The sequence below is a fragment of the Erythrolamprus reginae genome, chromosome 2, assembly GCF_031021105.1.
Source record: "Erythrolamprus reginae isolate rEryReg1 chromosome 2, rEryReg1.hap1, whole genome shotgun sequence".
NCBI classification, from domain to species: domain Eukaryota; kingdom Metazoa; phylum Chordata; class Lepidosauria; order Squamata; family Dipsadidae; genus Erythrolamprus; species Erythrolamprus reginae.
The window spans coordinates 332,712,609-332,733,312 of NC_091951.1; the positions used below are offsets into that span (position 1 = coordinate 332,712,609).

The window sequence follows — 20,704 nt, forward strand, 5'->3', positions numbered from 1 at the left end:
CTTTAGAAGGGGAAAGAAAGACGCAGTCCATCCCGACTTGAAACGGCTAGCAGCGAGTGCGCTGCGGCTGCTCTTTTTAACTTTAGAAGGGGAAAGAAAGACGCCGGAGACGCCTCTGGGGGACGCTGGAGACACGGGTGAGCCAAGCGAAGGTCCCTCTTGCTGGGCACGGTGCCGGCTGTCTCTCCCGCCCGCTGGTCTCCCTGCCCAGGAATCCTCTGCAGCGCAGTCAGCCGGAGCCCCTTTAGCGCCCCGAGGACGCACCTGACTTCGGGCAGGCAGCTGGCAAAAGGCGCCCCGCTCGGAAACCTGGACCGGATCTCCCGTTTGGTTTGCGCAGGGGGGACCAATTGGAGAGGAAGCTGCAGCCGGAGGCAGAGTCCGGTGGATTCCCTCAGCTTCCCCCGCACACCTGCACACCCGCTGCGCCTTGGAGGGCCCTGGTCGGCGGCTCTGGAGCGGAACGGAGGAACTTTCCCTTCGACCGGGGCTGCCAGATCTGTAATGGCCAAGGATGTCTTCGGAGGGGGACGGAGCGGCCTGAGGGGGCCGGTGCGGCAGCGCCTTCGCCTCCTTCCGTGCCCCGCCCCCGCTCGGCAATCGGCCCGGCAAAACCTGCCTCTGACTCAGGCGCTCCCACGGGGAAAGGAGAAGGCGGTGGCTCAAGCCCTTCCCCGTGCGCCCCTCCGGAGGAGCCCCTCTGGCGGTTGTCCGGGCGGGTGAAGGTGGCTGGGCCGCTGACAGGGACAGGCGGTGAGCGCTCGTATCCCGAATTTGGGCTCTTAAGTAGAACAAAAATATCTCTCCCCTCCTAGCTCGCATCTCGAAATGCTCGTATATAGAGCAGCTCGTATGTTGAGGTTCCACTGTATTCATTTGCAAGTTCTAATTAAGTGAACAACATAGTGCAATGGAAATATCGATGAGTACTTAAGTGAAAGTTGACTTCATGTTCAATTTTGATACACCTTAGGACTAGGTAACCTTTCTGTAAAACTCCCAGCCTTGAAGAACTTCTAAAGCTAATGCACTGTATATGATCATCTAAAATACTGTTCATAAGTTTGTTGTGGTTAGCTCTGGCCCAGCGCCTGCCCCAAGGACTGTGGATGTGGAGGAGACATCCACATGCTGCAAGCCTGTTTTGCCCCTGGTGGAATCTGATGATGAAGGCTCCTCTGACCAAGAAGACATGAGTGACAGGGAGGAGGAGAGTGGGGCAGACAGCTCAGAAGGAGATCAATTATCTAGCTCCTCCTTGGATTCAGAACAAGAGTTAATGATACAGCCACGCATGCGGAGAGCGATGCATAGGCAACAACAACTGAGAGATTATTATCAAAGAAAATGAGGCCACCTGTGGTTGGGTGGGGCTGTGGTGATTAGTGAGGCTGCTATAAATAGCAGCCTGTGGGTTTGGCCATTGTGGAAGATTATCTGATCGTTGTGTTTCGTGACTGCTTTACTGACTTTGACCTTTTGTGTGCTGATTATTTCCAACTTTTGAAACTAAACCAGGGCAAAGTGTGTTTCACTTTGTGAAAGAAAAAGGACTGTGAATTGCCTCACAGCTGCAAGCTAAGTATCACAGAACTGATAAGGGACTTGTACAAATTACCAATTTGTTTGGAGACGAGTGCTCTTTGCTATACCAAAAGAGAGCTTAGTTTAAGTGAATTTTCATTATAAAGAACATTGTTTTGAATTTTCATACGTGTGTGTTTCTGAAATTTGTATCTGTGAATTTTTGGGAGGAGTCTACCAGAGAGCCCGACAGAACAAAGTTCAATTCCCAGTAGAGGGTTTGGATCCCATAGAGTAACATCAGGCTGTATAGCTGGTCATTGCCATAGGATTGACAATTGGGACCAGAATTTTCATTGTTAAGACAGTTATTGAGACATGCCCAATTTTATGATCTTTTTGCCATGGTTGTTAAGTGAATTGCTGCAGTTGTTAAGTGAACTATGCAGTTGTTAGTGAATTTTGCTTCCTCCATTGACTTTGCTTCCCAGAAGTCATCTGGTAAGATCACAAATGGTGGTCACAACTGTTGTAAATGCATGCTGGTTGTCCATACTCAAATTTTGATCAGGTGACCATAGGGATGCTGCAAGAGTCATAAGTGTGGGGACTGGTCATGTCATTTATTTTCAGTGTCATTGTAACATCATATCGTCATTGAACAAAGATGAAGATTACCAGTGCACAAAAGATGACTGAAGAGATCTTCATTCTACATTTTTTCATTATTCAAACTTTTGTTAGGGCAAGATGAATAAATTTTAATTATTGCTTACACCCTAGTCCACAATTTTGTTGCCAATAAATATTTGGCTACAATGATTTATTGCCTTCTGTTTAGGTGAGACAGATGGAAGAAAGCTGTAGGTATTATTCATGTTGTGGTTAGCTCTGGCCCAGCTCCTGCCCCAAGGACTGTGGATGTGGGGGAGACATCCACATGCTGCAGGCCTGTTTTGCCCCCAGTGGAATCTGATGATGAAGGCTCCTCTGACCAAGAAGACATGAGTGACAGGGAGGAGGAGAGGGTGGCAGACAGCTCAGAAGGAGATCAATTATCTAGCTCCTCCTTGGATTCGGAACAAGAGTTAATGATACAGCCACGCATGCGGAGAGCGATGCATAGGCAACAACAACTGAGAGATTATTATCAAAGAAAATGAGGCCACCTGTGGTTGGGTGGGGCTGTGGTAATTAGTGAGGCTGCTATAAATAGCAGCCTGTGGGTTTGGCCATTGTGGAGGATTATCTGATCTTTGTGTTTTGTGACTGCTTTACTGACTTTGACTTTTTGTGTGCTGATTTTTTCCCGCTTTGAAACTAAACCAGGGCAAAGTGTGTGTCACTTTGTGAAAGAAGAAGGACTGTGAATTACCTCACAGCTGCAAGCTAAGTATCTCAGAACTGATAAGGGATTTGTACAAATTACCAGTTTGGTTGGAGACGAGTGCTCTTTGCTATACCGAAAGAAGGCTTAGTTTAAGTGAATTTTCATTATAAAGAACATTGTTTTGAATGTTCAAACGTGTGTGTGTGTCTGAAATTTGTACCTGTGAATTTTTGGGAGGAGTCTACCAGAGAGCCCGACAGAACATATTCATAAGTAATATTCATGGATTAAAATGAAATCTATTGGCTAACATTGACTTGTTTCTTAATGACTTTATTTAAATGCCATTTCAGCATCCAATTCAAAGACATTTATTACATTTATACAAACATAATAACTATTTTTCCATCAAAATAAAAAAAAAATACCCATATGAAACCACTCCTTATAAAAAAGGAAAGCTAGCAGCGAATAACATGACAAGTATAGGGCGAGATTATACATCTATTACAAGAATATAGAACACATAATGATGAACATTGTCAAATTGTTTTAGCATCCCTTGAATATTTATTGGAGAAAGCTAAATCAAAAGCAGCAGTGATTTAAAGTGGAATTCAAGTTTTAACTGGTATTATATTTATAGATATTAATGCAAAGGTACCCAACCCCTGGTCTGTGGACCAGCTCCAGCCTGCGTCTTGCCAGAAAACAGGCTGCGCAAACAAGCAATTCCCCATCTGCGGGGCGCAAGCAGCACATGAAACCACACACCCCCAGTCTGCGGGAAAACCTCCTAGTCTCCCCACAGAACCAGTCGCTTGATCCAAAAAGGCTGGGGGTGGGGATACAGTCTATTAATGAACTGGTCACTATAGACAGTGATACAGTAGTACCTCTAGATACGAGTTTAATTCATTCCAGAACCGAGCTTGTATGTCTATCAACTCGGATCTCGAACAAATGGCTTTAGACTTTGTTTTTCCCCGCCGAGATAACCAGAAGCAAGGATTCTTGCGCCACCTAGTGGAAGCTCGGGTCGTATCCCAAATTTGAACTCGGGTGTCAAACAGAAATTTCGCTCCTGTTGTGGCTCGTAACTTGGAATACTCGCATGCGGAGCAGCTCGTATCTAGAGGTACTACTGTACAGACATTCTGGTAGAATCATTTTTATGAAATTATTATTACAGGCAAAATAAAGTACTACTGCACATTACGTACAGTTCATATTATTCATATCCACAAGACACTATGTGGACCAAGACATGGCGTGGCCTTAAGGAGCGAAGTTCTCAAGACAAGAGGAATCTATCAATCCTAATAATAACATAGAACTTATTGGGAAGCAGCAAAGAAGGTGGACTATTGTCCTTTTTCTGAATGTTCAGAGCTTCTTCCTAGTTACTCTGGAAAAAAAGAATGCTAAATTGCTGGACTTTGCTCCAATTCAGCAAGATTTGTTTTTCATTTAATTAAACAGACAGGAATCTCAAGATAGATCCACAAGCAGTGGTGGATTTCTACAGGTTCGGCCCGGTTTGGGTAAACTGGTAGCAGCAGCGGCGGGAGGCTCCGCCCACCTGCCCAGGCATTATTACATGTGCAGAAGCGTCACGCACGCGCTCCCATTCCCGAACCGGTAGCAAAGTAGCTGCAGGCTACTTCAACTAACTGCTAGCTGTAGTTCAGCAGTTCAAATCTCACCACCGGCTCAAGGTTGACTCAGCCACCCATCCTTCTGAGGTAGGTAAAATGAGGACCCAGACTGTTGGGGACAATATGCTGATTCTATAAACTGCTTACAGAGGGCTGTAAAAGCACTATGAAGCGGTCTATAAGTCTAAATGCTATAAAGGTAAATGAAACCCATCACTATCCACAAGATCAAGCGCTCTAGCATTGCCTTGATTACTGCTGAATCGTAATAAGGAAAATGTGGAAATTCTCCAATATCTGCACCCTCATAATTTCTAATTCAGGCCTGGGTTCTTGGCCCCCAACAGAAATAACAGTAGATAGAAAATTAATTCCTAAGGATTTTATTCTGAACCTTAACTGACTTCGCAAAGTTATGTCTGTGGGGATTCTCAGTCATCCAGGGTTGTCTCTTTTTCAAAGGGGAACTGGGTTTTCTTTGTTGTCTAAGAAGCTTCTATAGGTCTGTTTGGAAAGAAGCTTCTTAGATGAGAAATGAAACATCTTCAAGCAAAAACAAAAAGTCAAGTTGCCTTTTGAAAAAGCACCTTCGGGTTCACAAAATAATGCTAAAATTGTGATACATTTCTCTGGGTTTCATGTCGTAGATATACATTTATACAACGTGGGCATTCCTGTGAGCCACCTCGAGTTCAGAGAAGGGGAGGTATACAAATCTAATAAATAATAATAATTCTTATTATTATAATTATAATAGGCAGGTGGTTCTAATTTATCAACCACAGTTAGACTGGAAACTCTGTCATTAAGCAAAACGGTTGCTAAGTAAACCTGTGGCTGTGCTTATGATCTTATTTCAGGCTTCCTTTCTTTACAGACCTATGAAGGTCATACGTGAGAGGATTGGTAATAAAGTTACATTCTCATCACCGTCATAACTGCAGCTAGTCCCTAAATGAGGCAGTCAATAAACACAAAACACCCGCATGTTTCAATCAGTGAAGGGCTGGAAACATTTTTACTACCAATAAGCGTGGCTCATTTTGTGGGTGTGGCTTGTAGGCCATGTGACCAGGTGGGAGTGGCTTAACAACCATGTGACTGGGGGTGGCTTAAAGGTCATGTGACTGGCTTAAAGGTGGTCAAATTCACAGCACTCACGTCAGGGGCTTGGGTTAGGGTGCCTGGCCTCTCCTCACCTCAAAGAGATATCATTTCCCTATCTATTTACTATTACTGAACATCCAAAATATGCTATTTAATTCTATATATATATGCCATATGTGTACATACATATTACACACAGGCACACAAAAATATACATTATCTACTATAAAGACCAGTGTTTTTCAACCAGTGTGCCGTGGCACACTAGTGTGCCGCGAGACATGGTCAGGTGTGCCGCGAAGCTCAGAGAGAAAGCAAGCAAGAGAGAGAGAGAAAGAAAGCAAGAGAGAAAGAAAGCAAGAGAGAAAGAAAGCAAGAGAGAAAGAAAGCAAGAGAGAAAGAAAGCAAGAGAGAGAGAGAGGGAGAGAGAGAGAAAGAGAACAAGAGAGAGAAAAAGAAAGCAAGAGAGAGAGAACAAGAGAAAGAAAGAGAGAGAAAGAGAGAAAGAAAGAGAGAGAGAAAGAGAAGGGAGGGAAGGAGAGAGAGAGAAAGACATAGAGGGAGGGAGGGAGGGAGAAAGAAAGAGAGAAAGGAAGGAAGAGAAAGAAAGGAAGGAAGGGAGAGAAAGAGGGAGGGAGAAAAAATAGAGTGAAGGGGAGGAAGAGAGATAATTTTTTTGTCCAAACCTTTTTTAGCCGCCCCCCCATCGCCCCCCCCCGCTCAATGTGCCCCAGGGTTTTGTAAATGTAAAAAATGTGCCGCGGCTCAAAAAAGGTTGAAAATCACTGATATAGACTATGTGTATGTACACACATGCACATACGCACAGCTCTTCTAAAATTACACACATTCAATCTCATTTATTGTGATAGGAAAAACATACCCAGAGCCCAGAAGGGGGGGGGGGATTCAAAAATTTTCTACCAGTTCTGCATACCTGACCAAATGTTTTCTACTATTCCTGCGTACCTGACTGTACCCGTAGGAGTCCACCACTGGATTCAATGAACATATTTTGGCTTAAGGCCAGAGTTTTTATTTTGTCAATGTCACAGAAGCCTCTCTAAACAGAATTAAACTTAGAAAATTTCCAAAGGTACAAGAGCAGAAATGACTTCCCAACACTTCTGGGCGTCCTTTAAATGCTCTGAAGCCATTTCAAGTGAAGAAATAAATGCAGTTGCAATGGAAAGTCAAGGATGAAGAAAACTCTGCTTTTTCTCTTTTTTTAACTGCAAGATAATTTCATTTTAAATGAAAACTTCATACAGCTTTATTTATTTTTTTAAATCTGCAAAGTGATGCTGAAACTCAGCATTGGAAGCAGAAGGAAAACTAACAGAAGTTATAGCCCTACGTGACACCTAGATATGCCTCTTGGTAATGGTTATGCCTGTAAGTATTAATTTCATAATTTCCCCTTATTTTCAAAAAAGCTTGCCATTGTGACGTAAGTTTCTTCTTTATTTAATACCCTGGTCTCCCCGTTGGAATAAGTGTGGTCACAAGAGCCCGTTCTTAATTCAGATGGGGGAAAGTGGTCCAGGGGGACAATGGAATATTTACACAGATCACGGCTGCTCCAGCTATGTGGGTCGGGAGTTCTGCCCTCATTGTATAGATTGATGCTGAGGTCTGAACGATCAGCAATCGCGTCCCCACTTCCATTGTAGAGCTTCTCCTTCACCTCTGTTGACAACATTCCTTCATATGCCAGAGGGAGCTTCAACCATCCATGATCAATAGGGTTCAAGTTGCTTTTTGGTTCCGCCAAATTGTTGGCTTCTTCGTCGGGGTTATACGATGGTGGTTGAAGGCGGGCAACTTCTGATTTAGCCTGAATGCTCTGCACCTTATGGATGTCGGCATATCCCAAACTCTCAGGATTAAAGAAACTAGCGTCAGAGTTCTGCACGGATAAGAAGATATTTACGGGAATTTGTTCAATGCACTTCCAAAGTTGTAAAGCAAAGACATGAATTCGTTTTTAAAAAAGGAAAAATGTCCTTGACTTACGACCACAAATGAGCCCATTATTGCCAAGTGAGACATTGATTAAGTGAGTTTTGCCCCAAGTTACGACCTTGTTAACCTTGTTAAGTTAGTAATATGCCGCTTGGCGGGACCCAGGGGAAGAGCCTTCTCTGTGGCGGCCCCGGCCCTCTGGAACCAACTCCCCCCAGAGATTAGAATTGCCCCCACCCTCCTTGCCTTTCGTAAGCTACTTAAAACCCACCTCTGCTGTCAGGCATGGGGGAACTGAGATACTCTTTCCTCCTAGGCCTTTACAATTTTATGCATGGTATGTCTGAATGTATGTTTGGTTTTGGTTTTTACTTTAATGGGTTTTTAATTGTTTTTACTATTCGATTATTGTGTATACTGTTCTATTATTGTTGTTAGCTGCCCTGAGTCTCCAGAGAGGGGCGGCATACAAATCCAATAAATCAAATCAAATCAAATCAAATATGGTTGTTAAGTAAATTTGCTGTCAGGCCGAAGCCATCGTTTGATTTGGAGACTTTTGCCTGCCACATATTATGCTCTAGAATGTATTTGTGCTGTGGGAATTTGGGAGGGGCTGCTGCATGAGGGATGTGGAGATGTAGCCATAAGAAATTTTGCGATGGTTCGTTCACGTCCTGTGAAAATAGTTAAGGACTCAAAGGATGCAGAGACTGTGGAGGGGTGAGGCAGGTGTCCTGTATTCCTGACACCTGAGAGTGACAGTGAAATTGATGAAGGGTCAGGGTCAGAACAACCAGGGCCTTCTGCACTTTTTGGGATGAGTGAATCAGCACTTCCTGTCAGGAATGACTTTGCATTTCCTGTCATGAGTGACTCAGGGGAAGAGGAGGAGCCTCTTCTGGATGCCAGAGTGCGGAGTGCATCCAGGAGGCAGGAATGGTTGGCTAAGAGGATAGTCACTCATGAGTAGTACTGCTGGCTAATGGGTCACGCCCTCAGGTTGTTTAAGAGTGAACAGAGCTCCACCCAGTTGCAGAGAACAATGTGTTTCATTCTAGCAGCTAGTTTTTGTTATTTCAGCTTGTGTTCTTAGCTTTTTGAAGATCTCCAGAATTTGAGCTCACTCCCTTGGATGCCTCTGCTTCTGAATATTATTTCCAGCTGGGTAATTATTCTTGTGCTTATCTACTACTGGGGTTGTAGTCAGCTGAGAAGACTCTTTAATCATTTCAGCAAAGCTGTTTGAATCTGAACAAACTTGAACTGTAAATAATTCTTGTAAATAATAAATCCTTTATTATTGAAAACCGGTGGTGTGCATTGTTTTCTGGGGGGCTCGGTGCTAGAAAATAACAAATTTCTTCTAGATTCTCAAGGTCATCCTTTTTTTGCACCTGCCAGGAAGCTGATGACAATAACGGGGAAATTGGCAGAAGGAGACTGGGCAACATGGTGAAATTGTGGGAAGGGATTGAACTTTAAACTGAGTGGAGAAACCCTCGTAGCTTTAGATTCTCTTAGATGTGCCAACACGGCTCTGCTAATAAATTGGAACATTGAGGAATACTTTGCCTTGGACTCTGATTTAGTTTTGGATACTATTTGGAACCTTGACCCCTGCATTGTCAGAAGGTCACAAATGGGGATCATACAATCCCAGGACTTTGCAACCGTCATAAATAGGAACCAGCTGCCAAGCATCCAAATTTTGATCATGTGACCATGGGTATGTTGCAATGGTCCTAAGTGTGAAAAATGGTCATAAATCCCCTTTTTTTCCAGTGATGTAACTTTGAACGGTCATTAGATTAGATTAGATTAGATTTATTGGATTTATATGCCGCCCCTCTCCGTAAACTTGGGGCAGCTCACAACAATAATAAAAACAGTACATAGTAACAAATCCAATTCCCCCCAATCTAATTACAATTTTAAATTAAAAAATTCATAAAACCATCCCAATATATATAAAAAAACCAGGCACACAGTCAATCAATCAAACGGCAAAACAACATGGGCAAGGGGGAGATGTTTTAGTTCCCCCATGCTTGACGACAGAGGTGGGTTTTAAGGAGTTTACGAAAGGCAGGGAGGGTGGGGGCAATCCTAATCTCAGGGGGGAGCTGGTTCCAGAGGTTCGGAGCCCCCACAGAGAAGGCTCTTCCCCTGGGTCCTGCCAGACGACATTGTTTAGTCGACGGGACCCGAAGAAGGCCGACTCTGTGGGACCTAACCAGTCGCTGGGATTCATGTAGCAAGAGGCGGTCCCGAAGATATTCTGGTCCGGTGCCATGAAGGGCATTAAGTGAACTGTGGTTAATATATCTTGCTTAGCACAAAAGTCTGGGGCTCAGTTGTGTTTGTAAATTGAGGAGTGTATTTCATTTTACATTGAAGGCCTGCAGGGCTACTTTTTCCTGAAGTAAAGTACTAACCTTTCTTAGTTTGTTGCATAATTTATCCAGAGTTTTTTTATGATTGGGGATGGTGGGCCAAACAATTGCTTTGATCCTGAAGAAGATTAAAAACAATGTTAGTTAGGAACCATCTTTCAGTAACCTTTGTGAATGAAAATATGATTTAGAATTGTGATTTTTTTTTAAAAATTACCTGTTTTTCCAAAATATTGGGCCCAGAAGAATTACAACAAAAAGTACAAAAAAGCTTGCAATGGATACAGTCATCAGGAGAACTTTGTCTGAGGAAAGAAATCTTAGCATTAAAAATAGATACAGTAATAGATTTTTCAAAGCTTGACATTACAGGTAATATCCATTTTATATGAGGCATCCATTAACTAACCTCCAGAAACCTATGTCCTGCCAGAACAGAGCTTTGGTTCTGGGTATCTTCTACTCCAGGGGTTTCCAACCTTGACAACTTTAAGACTTGTGGACTTCAATTTCCAGAATTCCTCAACGAGCTTTGTTTGTTGGCTGAGGAATTCTGGGAGTTGAAGTCCACAAGTCGTATAGTTGCCAAGGTTGGAGGCCCCTGTTCTATTCTGTGCTATTAGCCTAGCTTCTGCTTAACTTGAAGGTGTTTACATACCAATTATGATTCCAGATCTCATCATAACAATGCAAAATTTTAAGTTTGTATCCCATCTGACATTGCTCATCCATAATCATGGAATCTTCCACAGTAAATGCTTAAAAGACATTCTGTAGAAGAGGAACAAAGTTTTGTTCTTCACTATTAACCGCTCCAAACTTGACTGTAAAAAATATGACTTCAGTAACCGAGTTGTCGAAGCGTGGAACTCATTACCGGACTCCATAGTGTCATCCCCAAACCCCCAACACTTTACCCTTAGATTATCTATGGTTGACCTATCCAGATTCCTAAGAGGTCAGTAAGGGGCGAGTATAAGTGCACTAGAGTGCCTTCCGTCCCCTGTCCTATTGCTCTCCTATATCTCCTATACCTTTCTTCTATTCCTATATCTCTTCTTCTATTCTTTCATTGATATGTTCTATTACTATATCCTCTTTTCTATTCTTTCTTAGATATATTTTACTATGAGTATCTCCTCTATAACCTTCATCATGTATTTTACTATATGTATGTATGTATATATATATATATATATATATATATATATATATATATATATATATATATATATATATATATATATATATGTAGATTGTTCTGAGTTCGGGTTTTGCCCTGTGTAATGTTTTGCATGTCTATGCGACGTTTCGGTAAAATCACATTTACCATCATCAGGCTGGAGTTCCAATCTCTGTGTTTTTGCAAATGAATATTAGCAACTGACATTCCTTCTTAGCATGTAGTGTGGGGGTGGAGATTTGCTTTGAATGTAGCAAATAGATTGGGTGACTATGCTTCCGTGATCTGATTGGTTGGTGTAATCATGGTTATAGAAGGAATGGTATGAAGATTATGAAGTGTTTTGTTTAAGTCTGATTTCCAAATATAAAATTCTAAAATCATAATAATTAAAGGATTGACATATTGATTATAATGAAGTTTTTATTTTGTTTAAGGCTGGTTTCCAAATCTCTGGCAGACGTGAGGTATCATCCCGTTTATTTAAACAAAAAGATCTTTTTTCAATTTCAATAGCTTCTAGAGAGATTCTTTTATATAAATTCTCTGTTTTGTGGAGTAATTTAGTTTTTTCAAAGTCAATTTCGTGCCCTGTTCTTTTAATGTGCTGGACAAGGGAGGAGGTCTTCTCCTGTTTCTTGACTGCATTCATATGTTCTGCCATGCGCTGGCTCACTCTTCGGTTAGTTTGTCCAATGTATGTGGCTGCACATGTTTTGCAAGGGATTTCATAGATACCTTGGTATTCTAATTGGATTTTATCTTTGGGGCTCCTTAGGATATTAGATATTTTTTGGTTAGTGCAAAATGAGGTTTTGATGTTATGTTTTTGTAGAATTTTACTAATTTTATCCGTGGTGCCTTTGATGTAAGGAAGGATGGTGGTGCCATTGTCCTGTTCTTGATCTTGTTTTTTGGGGGGTGTCTCTTTATTGATTAGGTTTGTTATTGTTTTCTCTTTGAATCCATTAGAAATTAGTACATCTTTGAGTTTGTTCAATTCAGTTTTTAAGTGCTCATGGTCAGCTAAGCGTTTGGTTCTGGTGATGAGAGTTTTGGCCACTGAGGTGATTTGTGCGGGGTGGTGGTGTGAGTGTGCATTTAGATAACGGTTGGTATGGGTTTTCTTTTGGTAGACCCTCATTGTGTATTGGACAAAGTAAATAAATAAATAAAAATAAAATAAACTATTGTAGAAGGTAAGACTAGTTTGAATGAGACTAAGCAACCATACAGTAAATTTTAATTAAACACTGCATGAAATTTTTTGCATGAGTAATGACTAAGCAACGGCATGAATTAAGTTGGTCACTTTGCTTCCACCAAAGTTCCTGCAGCAGAAGTTGTCAATGTCCAAGATCCAATTCTTCTGATTATATAACTGCTGATACAGTTCTACAGAGGAATCATTTAGTCTGTCATCTGCACCTCTATAACTGTCTGGTTCAGTCCTGCAACCCAACAAGACCGACACAGACTTCAGAGGGTAACTGCAGAAAAAACAATTGCTACCAATCTGCCTTCCATTGAGGACCTGTATATGTACTGCACAAGCTAAAAAGAGATCTGTGAAAATATTCCTTGCATCCTGGGCATAAATTGTTTCAACTCCTACCTTCAAAATGATGCTCTATAGCAGAGGTCCCCAACCTTTTTTGCACCAGGGACCGGCTTTCAACTAGACCAGTTTTCCATGGCCCGGTGGGGGGGGGGAGCTAGCTGTCAGCGGCGCCGTAAAAGGGGCGATCAAGAGAGGAATGGGTGAATGAATGGACGGAGGGTGGGAAGGAAGGAAGGAAAGAGGGAAGGTACAGGAACAGAAGAAGGGTGCAAAGAAGCAAAGAAAGGTGTGAAAGGGGAGAGTAAGAGAGGAAGGAGTGAAAGAAGGGAATGAGGGAGGAAAGAAGGGAGGAAGGAAAAGGAAAGCAAGAAATGGAGGGAGGAAAGGAAGGGAGGAAAGGAAGGAAGGAAGGAAGAAAGAAGGAAAGAGGGAAGGGACAGGAACAGAGGAAGGAAGCAAGGAAACTTATGAAAGGGGAGAGTAAGAGAGGAAGGACTGGAGGGAGGGAGGGAAGAAGGTAGGAAGGAGAAAGAAAAGAAATAGAGGAAGGAAAGGTAAAAGAGAGAAAGAAAAAGAGCAAGAAAGAAAGAAAGAAAGAAAGAAAGAAAGGCAACTTCAAAGAAAGGCTCACTGAGCATCTCTCACTCTCTCTCTCTTTCTATCCCTCTTTCTTTCTTTCTCTTCCTTTCTCTCTCTCCTCTTCCTTTATCTCCTCTTTCTCTCCCCCCTCTCTCCCCCTTTCCCTCTCTCTTTCTCTCTCCCTCTCTTGCTATCTCTCCCCCCTTTCCCTCTCTTTCTCCCTCTCTTTCTCTCTCTCCCCCCTCTCTCTTTCTCTCTCTCTCCCCCTCTTTCTCTCTCTTCTTCTCACTTTCTCTCTCTTGTTTTCTTTCTGTCTCTTTTGCTTTCTCTCTCTCTCTCTTTCTCTCTTGTTTTGTTTCTCACGCTCTTTCTCTCTCTTGTTCTCTCTCTCTTGCTATCTCTTTCTCTCCCCCCCTTTCTCTCACTCTCTCTTTCTCACTTTCTCTCTATCTTGCTGTCTGTTGCTTTCACTCACTCTCGTTCTCTCTCCGTTCTTCTCAGCGGTGACGCGCGCACGCCCTGCCCGCCTCACATTTGCCGAGAGGACTTTCGCCCCGGGCTCTCAGCAAGGGGGTTTGCATGAGAGGCGGGGCCGGCGGAAGGTGATATTCAATGTCGGGGGCGCACGGGCGGTCTTGCGCGCGCTCCCTATCTCCCTGCTAGCCCACTCGGAATACGTATTCAAAATAAGAAAAGCCTTTGCCGGCGAAGGCTTTTCTTATTTTGAATACAGTATTCCGAGTGGGCTAGCAGGGAGATAGGGAGCACGCGCAAGACCGCCCGTGCGCCCCCGACATTGAATATCACCTTCCGCCGGCCCCGCCTCTCATGCAGCCCCCTTGCTGAGAGCCCGGGGCGAAAGTCCTCTCGGCAAATGTGAGGCGGGCAGGGCGTGCGTTCCGGGTGCGGGAGGAGCTGCGGTGAAAGGCAGGAGGTGGCAGAGGAGCAGAGGGGGCAAATCGGGCGGGCGGTGGGCAGCGCGGAAAGGCCGAGGGGGCCCTGGCGCCGCGGACCGGCTGAAAACCCCCAGCGGCCCGGTGCCGGTCCGCGGACCGGCGGTTGGAGACCCCTGCTCTATAGCAGTGTTTCCCAACCTTGGCAACTTGAAGATATTTGGACTTCAACTCCCAGAATTCCCCAGCCAGCATTTGCTGGCTGGGGAATTCTGGGAGTTGAAGTCCAAATATCTTCAAGTTGCCAAGGTTGGGAAACACTGCTATAGAGCACCAAGACAACTAGACACAAGAACAGTTTTTTTCCAAACACCATCACGCTGATAAACAAATAATTCCCTCACCACTGTCAAGCTATTTATTAAGGCTGCATTACTATTATTATTAGTCTTCTCATTGTTCTTATCACCCATATCCTCTTAATTATGACTGTATGACTGTAACTTGTTGCTTGTATCCTTATGATTAATATTAATATTAATATTGATTGTTTCCTGATTGCTTATTTGACAATCATTAAGCGTTGCACCTCATGGTTCTTGACAAATGTATATTTTCTTTTAAGTACACTGAGGGCACATGCATCAAAGATAAATTCCTTGTGTGTCCAAACACACTTGGGCAATAAAATATTTTAATTCTATTCTATTATCAAGGACTAGTGATGGGCGAACTGAACCCGCACAATTCGGGTCCATACTGAATTTTGCGGTGTTCGGTATGCTGAACACGAACCTGACATTTTTCCAAACTTCGGGCAAAGTTTGGGGTTGTGTTCGGCGTTTGAAGCTTTGACGTCACCAGCAGGTTGCTAAGGACGCCAAGGTGATCACTTCCTGGATTCCATGGAATCCAGGAAGTGATCACCTTGGCGTCCTTAGCAACCTGCCAGTGACATCAAAGCTCCGCCCCCGGAATCTCTTCGTGGGAGGTATTCCCCAGCTCCTTCAAAGGGAGGTCTTCATGTAAAAATAAACATTGTTATTTTTACGAAAAAGGACACCGCAGTGGCACTGCAAGCAAAGGGCGGTCCTTTCACGTAAAAATAAACATGTTTATTTTTACATGAAAGGACCGCCCTTTGCTTGCAGCGCCGCTGCGGCGTCCTTTCACTCAACCTGCCAGTGACGTCAAAGCTCCGCCCCCGGAATCTCTTCATGGGAGGGATTCCCCGTTCAGGTTCGGGTTTGGTTCGCATTCGGCTGAATTTTGTGTAAAATTGGGCCGAACTTGCCGAAGCCGAACACCGTTGGGTTCGCCCATCACTATCAAGGACCCTTGGACTTCATGGTCTCATGACATTCTTCTGGTTTTGTGGTGATATCTCTGGCCCCTGATTCTTGATTGCTTTTTTTCCACTTCACCTAGAACTAAATATCCTGCTTCTCTATATGTACTGAAAACACATTCTAAATTGTCAACGTAGTACAGTTATTCTATTACAGTACTCATTCCTCCATGCAGTATACTTTTACAAACCAGATATAGGGAGGAGGGATCTGGTGGTTTTCCTGCCAAAAATTATTTCCCACAGCTTTTTGTGTCTTTGAAAAGTAAATGATGAAAGAAATGTTAATAATTTAACATTATATCTGATACGCAGGGCCTGGAATTTGTTCATGATATATCAGCTATTGTCGATTATTAACTGGCATTGGTAATAGTTATAACAATGGAATGTTAGCTTCAGAAAGCTTTGCTGACGTATACATTTTTTGATCCTAATCAAAGTGCAGGTAAGTCCTCAACTTATGACCACAATTGAGCCAAAAATAATGTTGAAAAATTTGAGAGTTTTGACTCATTTTTATGACTTTTCTTGTCCCAGTTGTTAAGTGAATCACTGTGGTTGTTAAGTTAACAACATGGTTATTAAGTGAATCTGGCTCCCCAATTGACTTTGCTTGCCAGAAGGTCAGAAAAGGTGGTCCCATGACACCGGGACATTCAAACTGTCATAAATGTGTGTCAGTTGTCAAGCATCCAAAGATAAATCTCATAACCATGGGGATGCCTAGGTGTGAAAAACGGACTTAAGTCACTTTTTTTCAATACAGTGGTACCTCTACTTAAGAACGCCTCTACTTATGAACTTTTCTAGATAAGAACCGGGTGTTCAAGATTTTTTTGCCTCTTCTCAAGAACCAATTTCACTTACAAACCCGAACTTCCGAAGCTGTAACTGGAAAAGGCAGGGAGAAGCCTCTGTGGCGTCTCTCTAGGAATCTCCTGGGAGGAAACCGGGCTGGAAAAGGTGGGGAAAAGCCTCCGTGGGGTCTCTCTAGGAATCTCCTGGAAGGAAACAGGGCCGGAAACGGTGGGGAGAAGCCTCTATGGGGCCTCTCTAGGAATCTCCTGGGAGGAAACCGGGCTGGATAAGGTGGGGAGAAGCCTCTGTGGGGCCTCTCTAATCATCTCCTGGGAGGAAACAGGGCTGGACAAGGCAGGGAGAAGCCTCTGTGGGACCTCTCTAGGAATCTCCTGGAAGTAAACAGAACCTCCACCCTCCCTGTGGTTTCCCCAATCGCATGCATTATTTGCTTTTACATTGATTCCTATGGGAAAAATTGCTTCCTCTTACAAAACTCGCAAATAAATACTCCTTAGTTTACATAGTAAAGGGAAAATACACTAAGACAAGAACCAAAACCTTTTGTCCTTAACCCATACATGCTACAAATGTATATAATTTAAAACTGTTTTGAATAAGAGTCTTAAGATCTAATTAATGATTGTAATATTTGAATCTTTTTCTTTTTTTAAAATAGTCTTATGATAATTTTGGAACTGAAAAGTACAATCTGTATACTTTTATTATTATTATTTTAGTTTTTAAGAAACTCAGAGCTAACCTGTTAGGGGAGCAAGAAAAACTTTAATATGGGAAACGGCTAATCGAGTATTAAATTAAATATATTAGCCATAGGAGGTTGTAATCAGGCTTAAATCCAAAGATGAAACAGTGAGATCAATCAGGAACAGTTCCTGAATTCGAAACCAAGGTATAAAGAATAAACTGGGATCACTCTATAATTTGTGAATATTGTAATGTTCTTGGTTTTAAATGATACAAAAAACTACTCCCTCATTTTGATGAAGAGGTCTGAATGAATGAATGATGTTGGTGGGAGCACACTGGATCACTGTGCAGTGTGTTTTATGTAATGTGTATCTGTCATTATTAAAAAATTAATAATTTTTTTTTTAAAAAAATCAAGACCTAAGCTCTTCATTTGTTTACATAGAATCGAGACTAGAGCTGAACCTTCTAACTAGGAGATTCCTAGAGAGGCCCCACAGAGGCTTCACCCCGCCTTTTCTGGCCCTGTTTCCTCCCAGGAAGAGAGGCCCCACGGAGGCTTCTCCCTGCCTTTTCTGGTTACGATTTCAGAGGCTTGGGTTTGTAAGTGGAAAATGGTTCTTGAGAAGAGGCAAAAAAATCTTGAACACCTGGTTCTTATCTAGAAAAGTTCATAAGTAGAAGCATTCCTAGGTAGAGGTACCACTGTACTACTGGTTCACATGTGCACATGACGCTTCTGCACAGGTGGGTGGGTGGAGCCTCCTGCTGTCGGTGCTACCGGTTCTATGAACAGGTCCGAACAGGGAGCAGTCCACTGCTGCTTCCATCGCAGATGTTGGGCTCAGAGGGACAAAGGTCCAAAGTCACCCAATGAGTTGCATGAACAAACAGAAACTCCCTTGTCACAGTCAAACAGGTTCGCCATTGTGCCAGTTTGTAAACATTTCTGATATTTTTGATTTTCAATAAGAATTAAATTAAAAATCTGGACTCACTTATTCCACTTGATGTTTCGGCTGAAGTATTGAAATATTGGGATGAGCTCCAGTCACTCCAGGGGCCACTGTAGTACACTTCGTTAGGCCTTGACCGAACCTTCATCTCATATGTTACATCTGGCTGAAATTCCTTACCCAGAAGTTTTAATTTAACAACATTGGATTCGGTGGTCTAAAACAGGAATAAATTTGAGAATTTTGTGTTAATAATACTTACTGGCAGAAATAAATCTGGATCTGCATTAGTTACCCTAACACCATATCCTGCTAGAGCATGGGTGCTTAGATCTTGGGGATAGGGGAAGGTTTGGTAGGGAAGGTTTGCCTATTTGGTGATGACTCTAAAGTGTGCAATAGGTTGATAGGTTAATCAATATCAATAGGTTGATATTCTTGGAAGCGTCTGTAATATGGCAAATGATTTAGCTTTACTAGATAAGTGGTCAAAGCAATGGAAACTGCAGTTTAACGTTTCCAAATGTAAAATAATGCACTTGGGGAAAAGGAATCCTCAATCTGAGTATTGTATTGGCAGTTCTGTGTTAGGAAAAACTTCAGAAGAAGTTTAGGCGTAGTGATTTCTGACAGTCTCAAAATGGGTGAACAGTGCGTTCAGGCGGTAGGAAAAGCAAGTAGAATGCTTGGCTGCATAGCTAGAGGTATAGCAAGCAGGAAGAGGGAGATTGTGATCCCGCTGTATAGAGCGCTGGTGGTGAGACCACATTTGGAATACTGTGTTCAGTTCTGGAGACCTCACCAGAAAAATATATTGATAAAAATTGAACGGGTCGAAAGACGGGCTACAAATATGGTGGAAGGTCTTAAGCATAAAACTTATCAGGAAAGATTTAATGAACTCAATCTCTATAGTCTGGTACAACATTTATACTGATTTTCTTTATAAATTATTGATTTATTTGAGTATTTCTTATCCAAATTTGCTCCCATTCTGCCAGGTAAATGCTACGGCTGATATTTTTCACCCAGGCAATCATCGGTCCTTTGACTATTTCCTCATGCTTTTCATATTCTATTAGATATTTATAAATTTTTGATATTTTTTCCTCTGGGCCTGTTAACAATTGTATTTATTTATTTATTTATTAGATTTGTATGCTGTCCCTCTCCGAAGACAATGTAAACAGACAATGTAAACAAATCTAATATTAAAAACAATCTAAAAAAAACCAATTTAAAAAACCACTCATATATACAAGCATACCATGTATAAATTCTATAAGCCTAGGGGGAAGGGAAATTTCAATTCCCCCATGCCTGACGACACAGGTGGGTTTTAAGGAGCTTGCGAAAGGCAAGAAGGATGTGGGCAACTCTGATATCTGGGGGGAGCTGGTTCCAGAGGGCCGGGGCCGCCACAGAGAAGGCTCTCCTCCTAGGTCCCACCAAACGACATTGCTTAGTCGATGGGACCCGGAGAAGGCCAACTCTGTGGGACCGAACCAGTCACTGGGATTCGTGCAGCAGAAGGTGGTCCTGGAGATATTCTGGTCCGATGCCATGACGGGCTTTATAGGTCATAACCAACACTTTGAATTGTGCCCGGAAATTGATCGGCAACCAATGCAGACTGCATAGGCTTCCCAAGGGCATACCTTGGGAAGCCTATGATTGCTCTCACAGCTGCATTCTGCACGATCTGAAGTTTCCAAACACTTTTCAAAGGTAGCCCCATGTAGAGAGCATTACAGTAATTTTCCCGTAGTCAGGAGCCTGTTTTCACTGGCAGAGCGCAATGGCTGCCACAGGCACTCTCAACACAAGTGACATCGAGCTGGCCATGCCTAAAGTTATGTATTGTATATAGTGTATAGCTGTCAGTGAAGTTCTCATTCAGGTACTCTGTTGGAGCGGGAACATGCTCTCTCCCAATTGGTTGTTGGGCTGATCAGTTTCATGCCAGAGGAGTTGTGCCAGCCAGGGACCACCGTAGCCTCTCAGGCAGTATCGAATGAAGAACTGTTAGAGATCACTCTGGCCTCGCCTCCATTCGTCGCCCAGAACACGCACTCTGATTTGGCCCGCAATGAAAAATGGACCCTGATGTGGCCCTCAATGAAAAATTCTGCCCCCTGTGCCAGAGGCAGAATTTAAGCTAAGCAGATGCTAAATCGGAAAGTTTGGGTCAAATCAAAGGCATTGCACTCAATCTGAGTATTGCATTGGCAGTTCTGTGTTAGCAAAAACTTCAGAAGAGAAGGGTTTAGGGGTAGTGATTTCTGACAGCCTCAAAATGGGTGAGCAGTGTGGTCGGGCAGTAGGAAAAGCAAGTAGGATGCTTGGCTGCATAGCTAGGGGTATAACAAGCAGGAAGAGGGAGATTGTGATCCCCTTATATAGAGCGCTGGTGAGACCACATTTGGAATCCTGTGTTCAGTTCAGACCTCACCTACAAAAAGATATTGACAAAATTGAACGGGTCCAAAGACGGGTCCAAAGACGGGCTACAAGAATGGTGGAAGGTCTTAAGCATAAAACGTATCAGGAAAGACTTAATGAACTCAATCTGTATAGTCTGGAGGACAGAAGGAAAAGGGGGGACATGATCGAAACATTTAAATATGTTAAAGGGTTAAATAAGGTCCATGAGGGAAGTGTTTTTAATAGGAAAGTGAACACAAGAACAAGG

General features: G+C 42.9%; 1 protein-coding gene across 2 annotated transcripts in view; it reads right to left on the reverse strand.

The window, feature by feature from the left end:
- Positions 1-3,171: 3,171 nt before the first annotated feature.
- Positions 3,172-20,704, reverse strand: part of IL7R (interleukin 7 receptor) — a 41,006-nt gene continuing 23,473 nt past the window's right edge. For both annotated transcript variants that reach the window (XM_070743441.1, XM_070743442.1), the window contains exons 5-8: positions 18,055-18,229; positions 10,198-10,285; positions 10,023-10,098; positions 3,172-7,528 (exon numbers count right to left, since the gene is read on the reverse strand). In XM_070743441.1, coding sequence (XP_070599542.1) covers positions 7,028-7,528; positions 10,023-10,098; positions 10,198-10,285; positions 18,055-18,229 — 840 coding nt within the window. In that variant the 3' untranslated portion in view covers positions 3,172-7,027. The remainder of the gene's footprint in view (positions 7,529-10,022; positions 10,099-10,197; positions 10,286-18,054; positions 18,230-20,704) is intronic.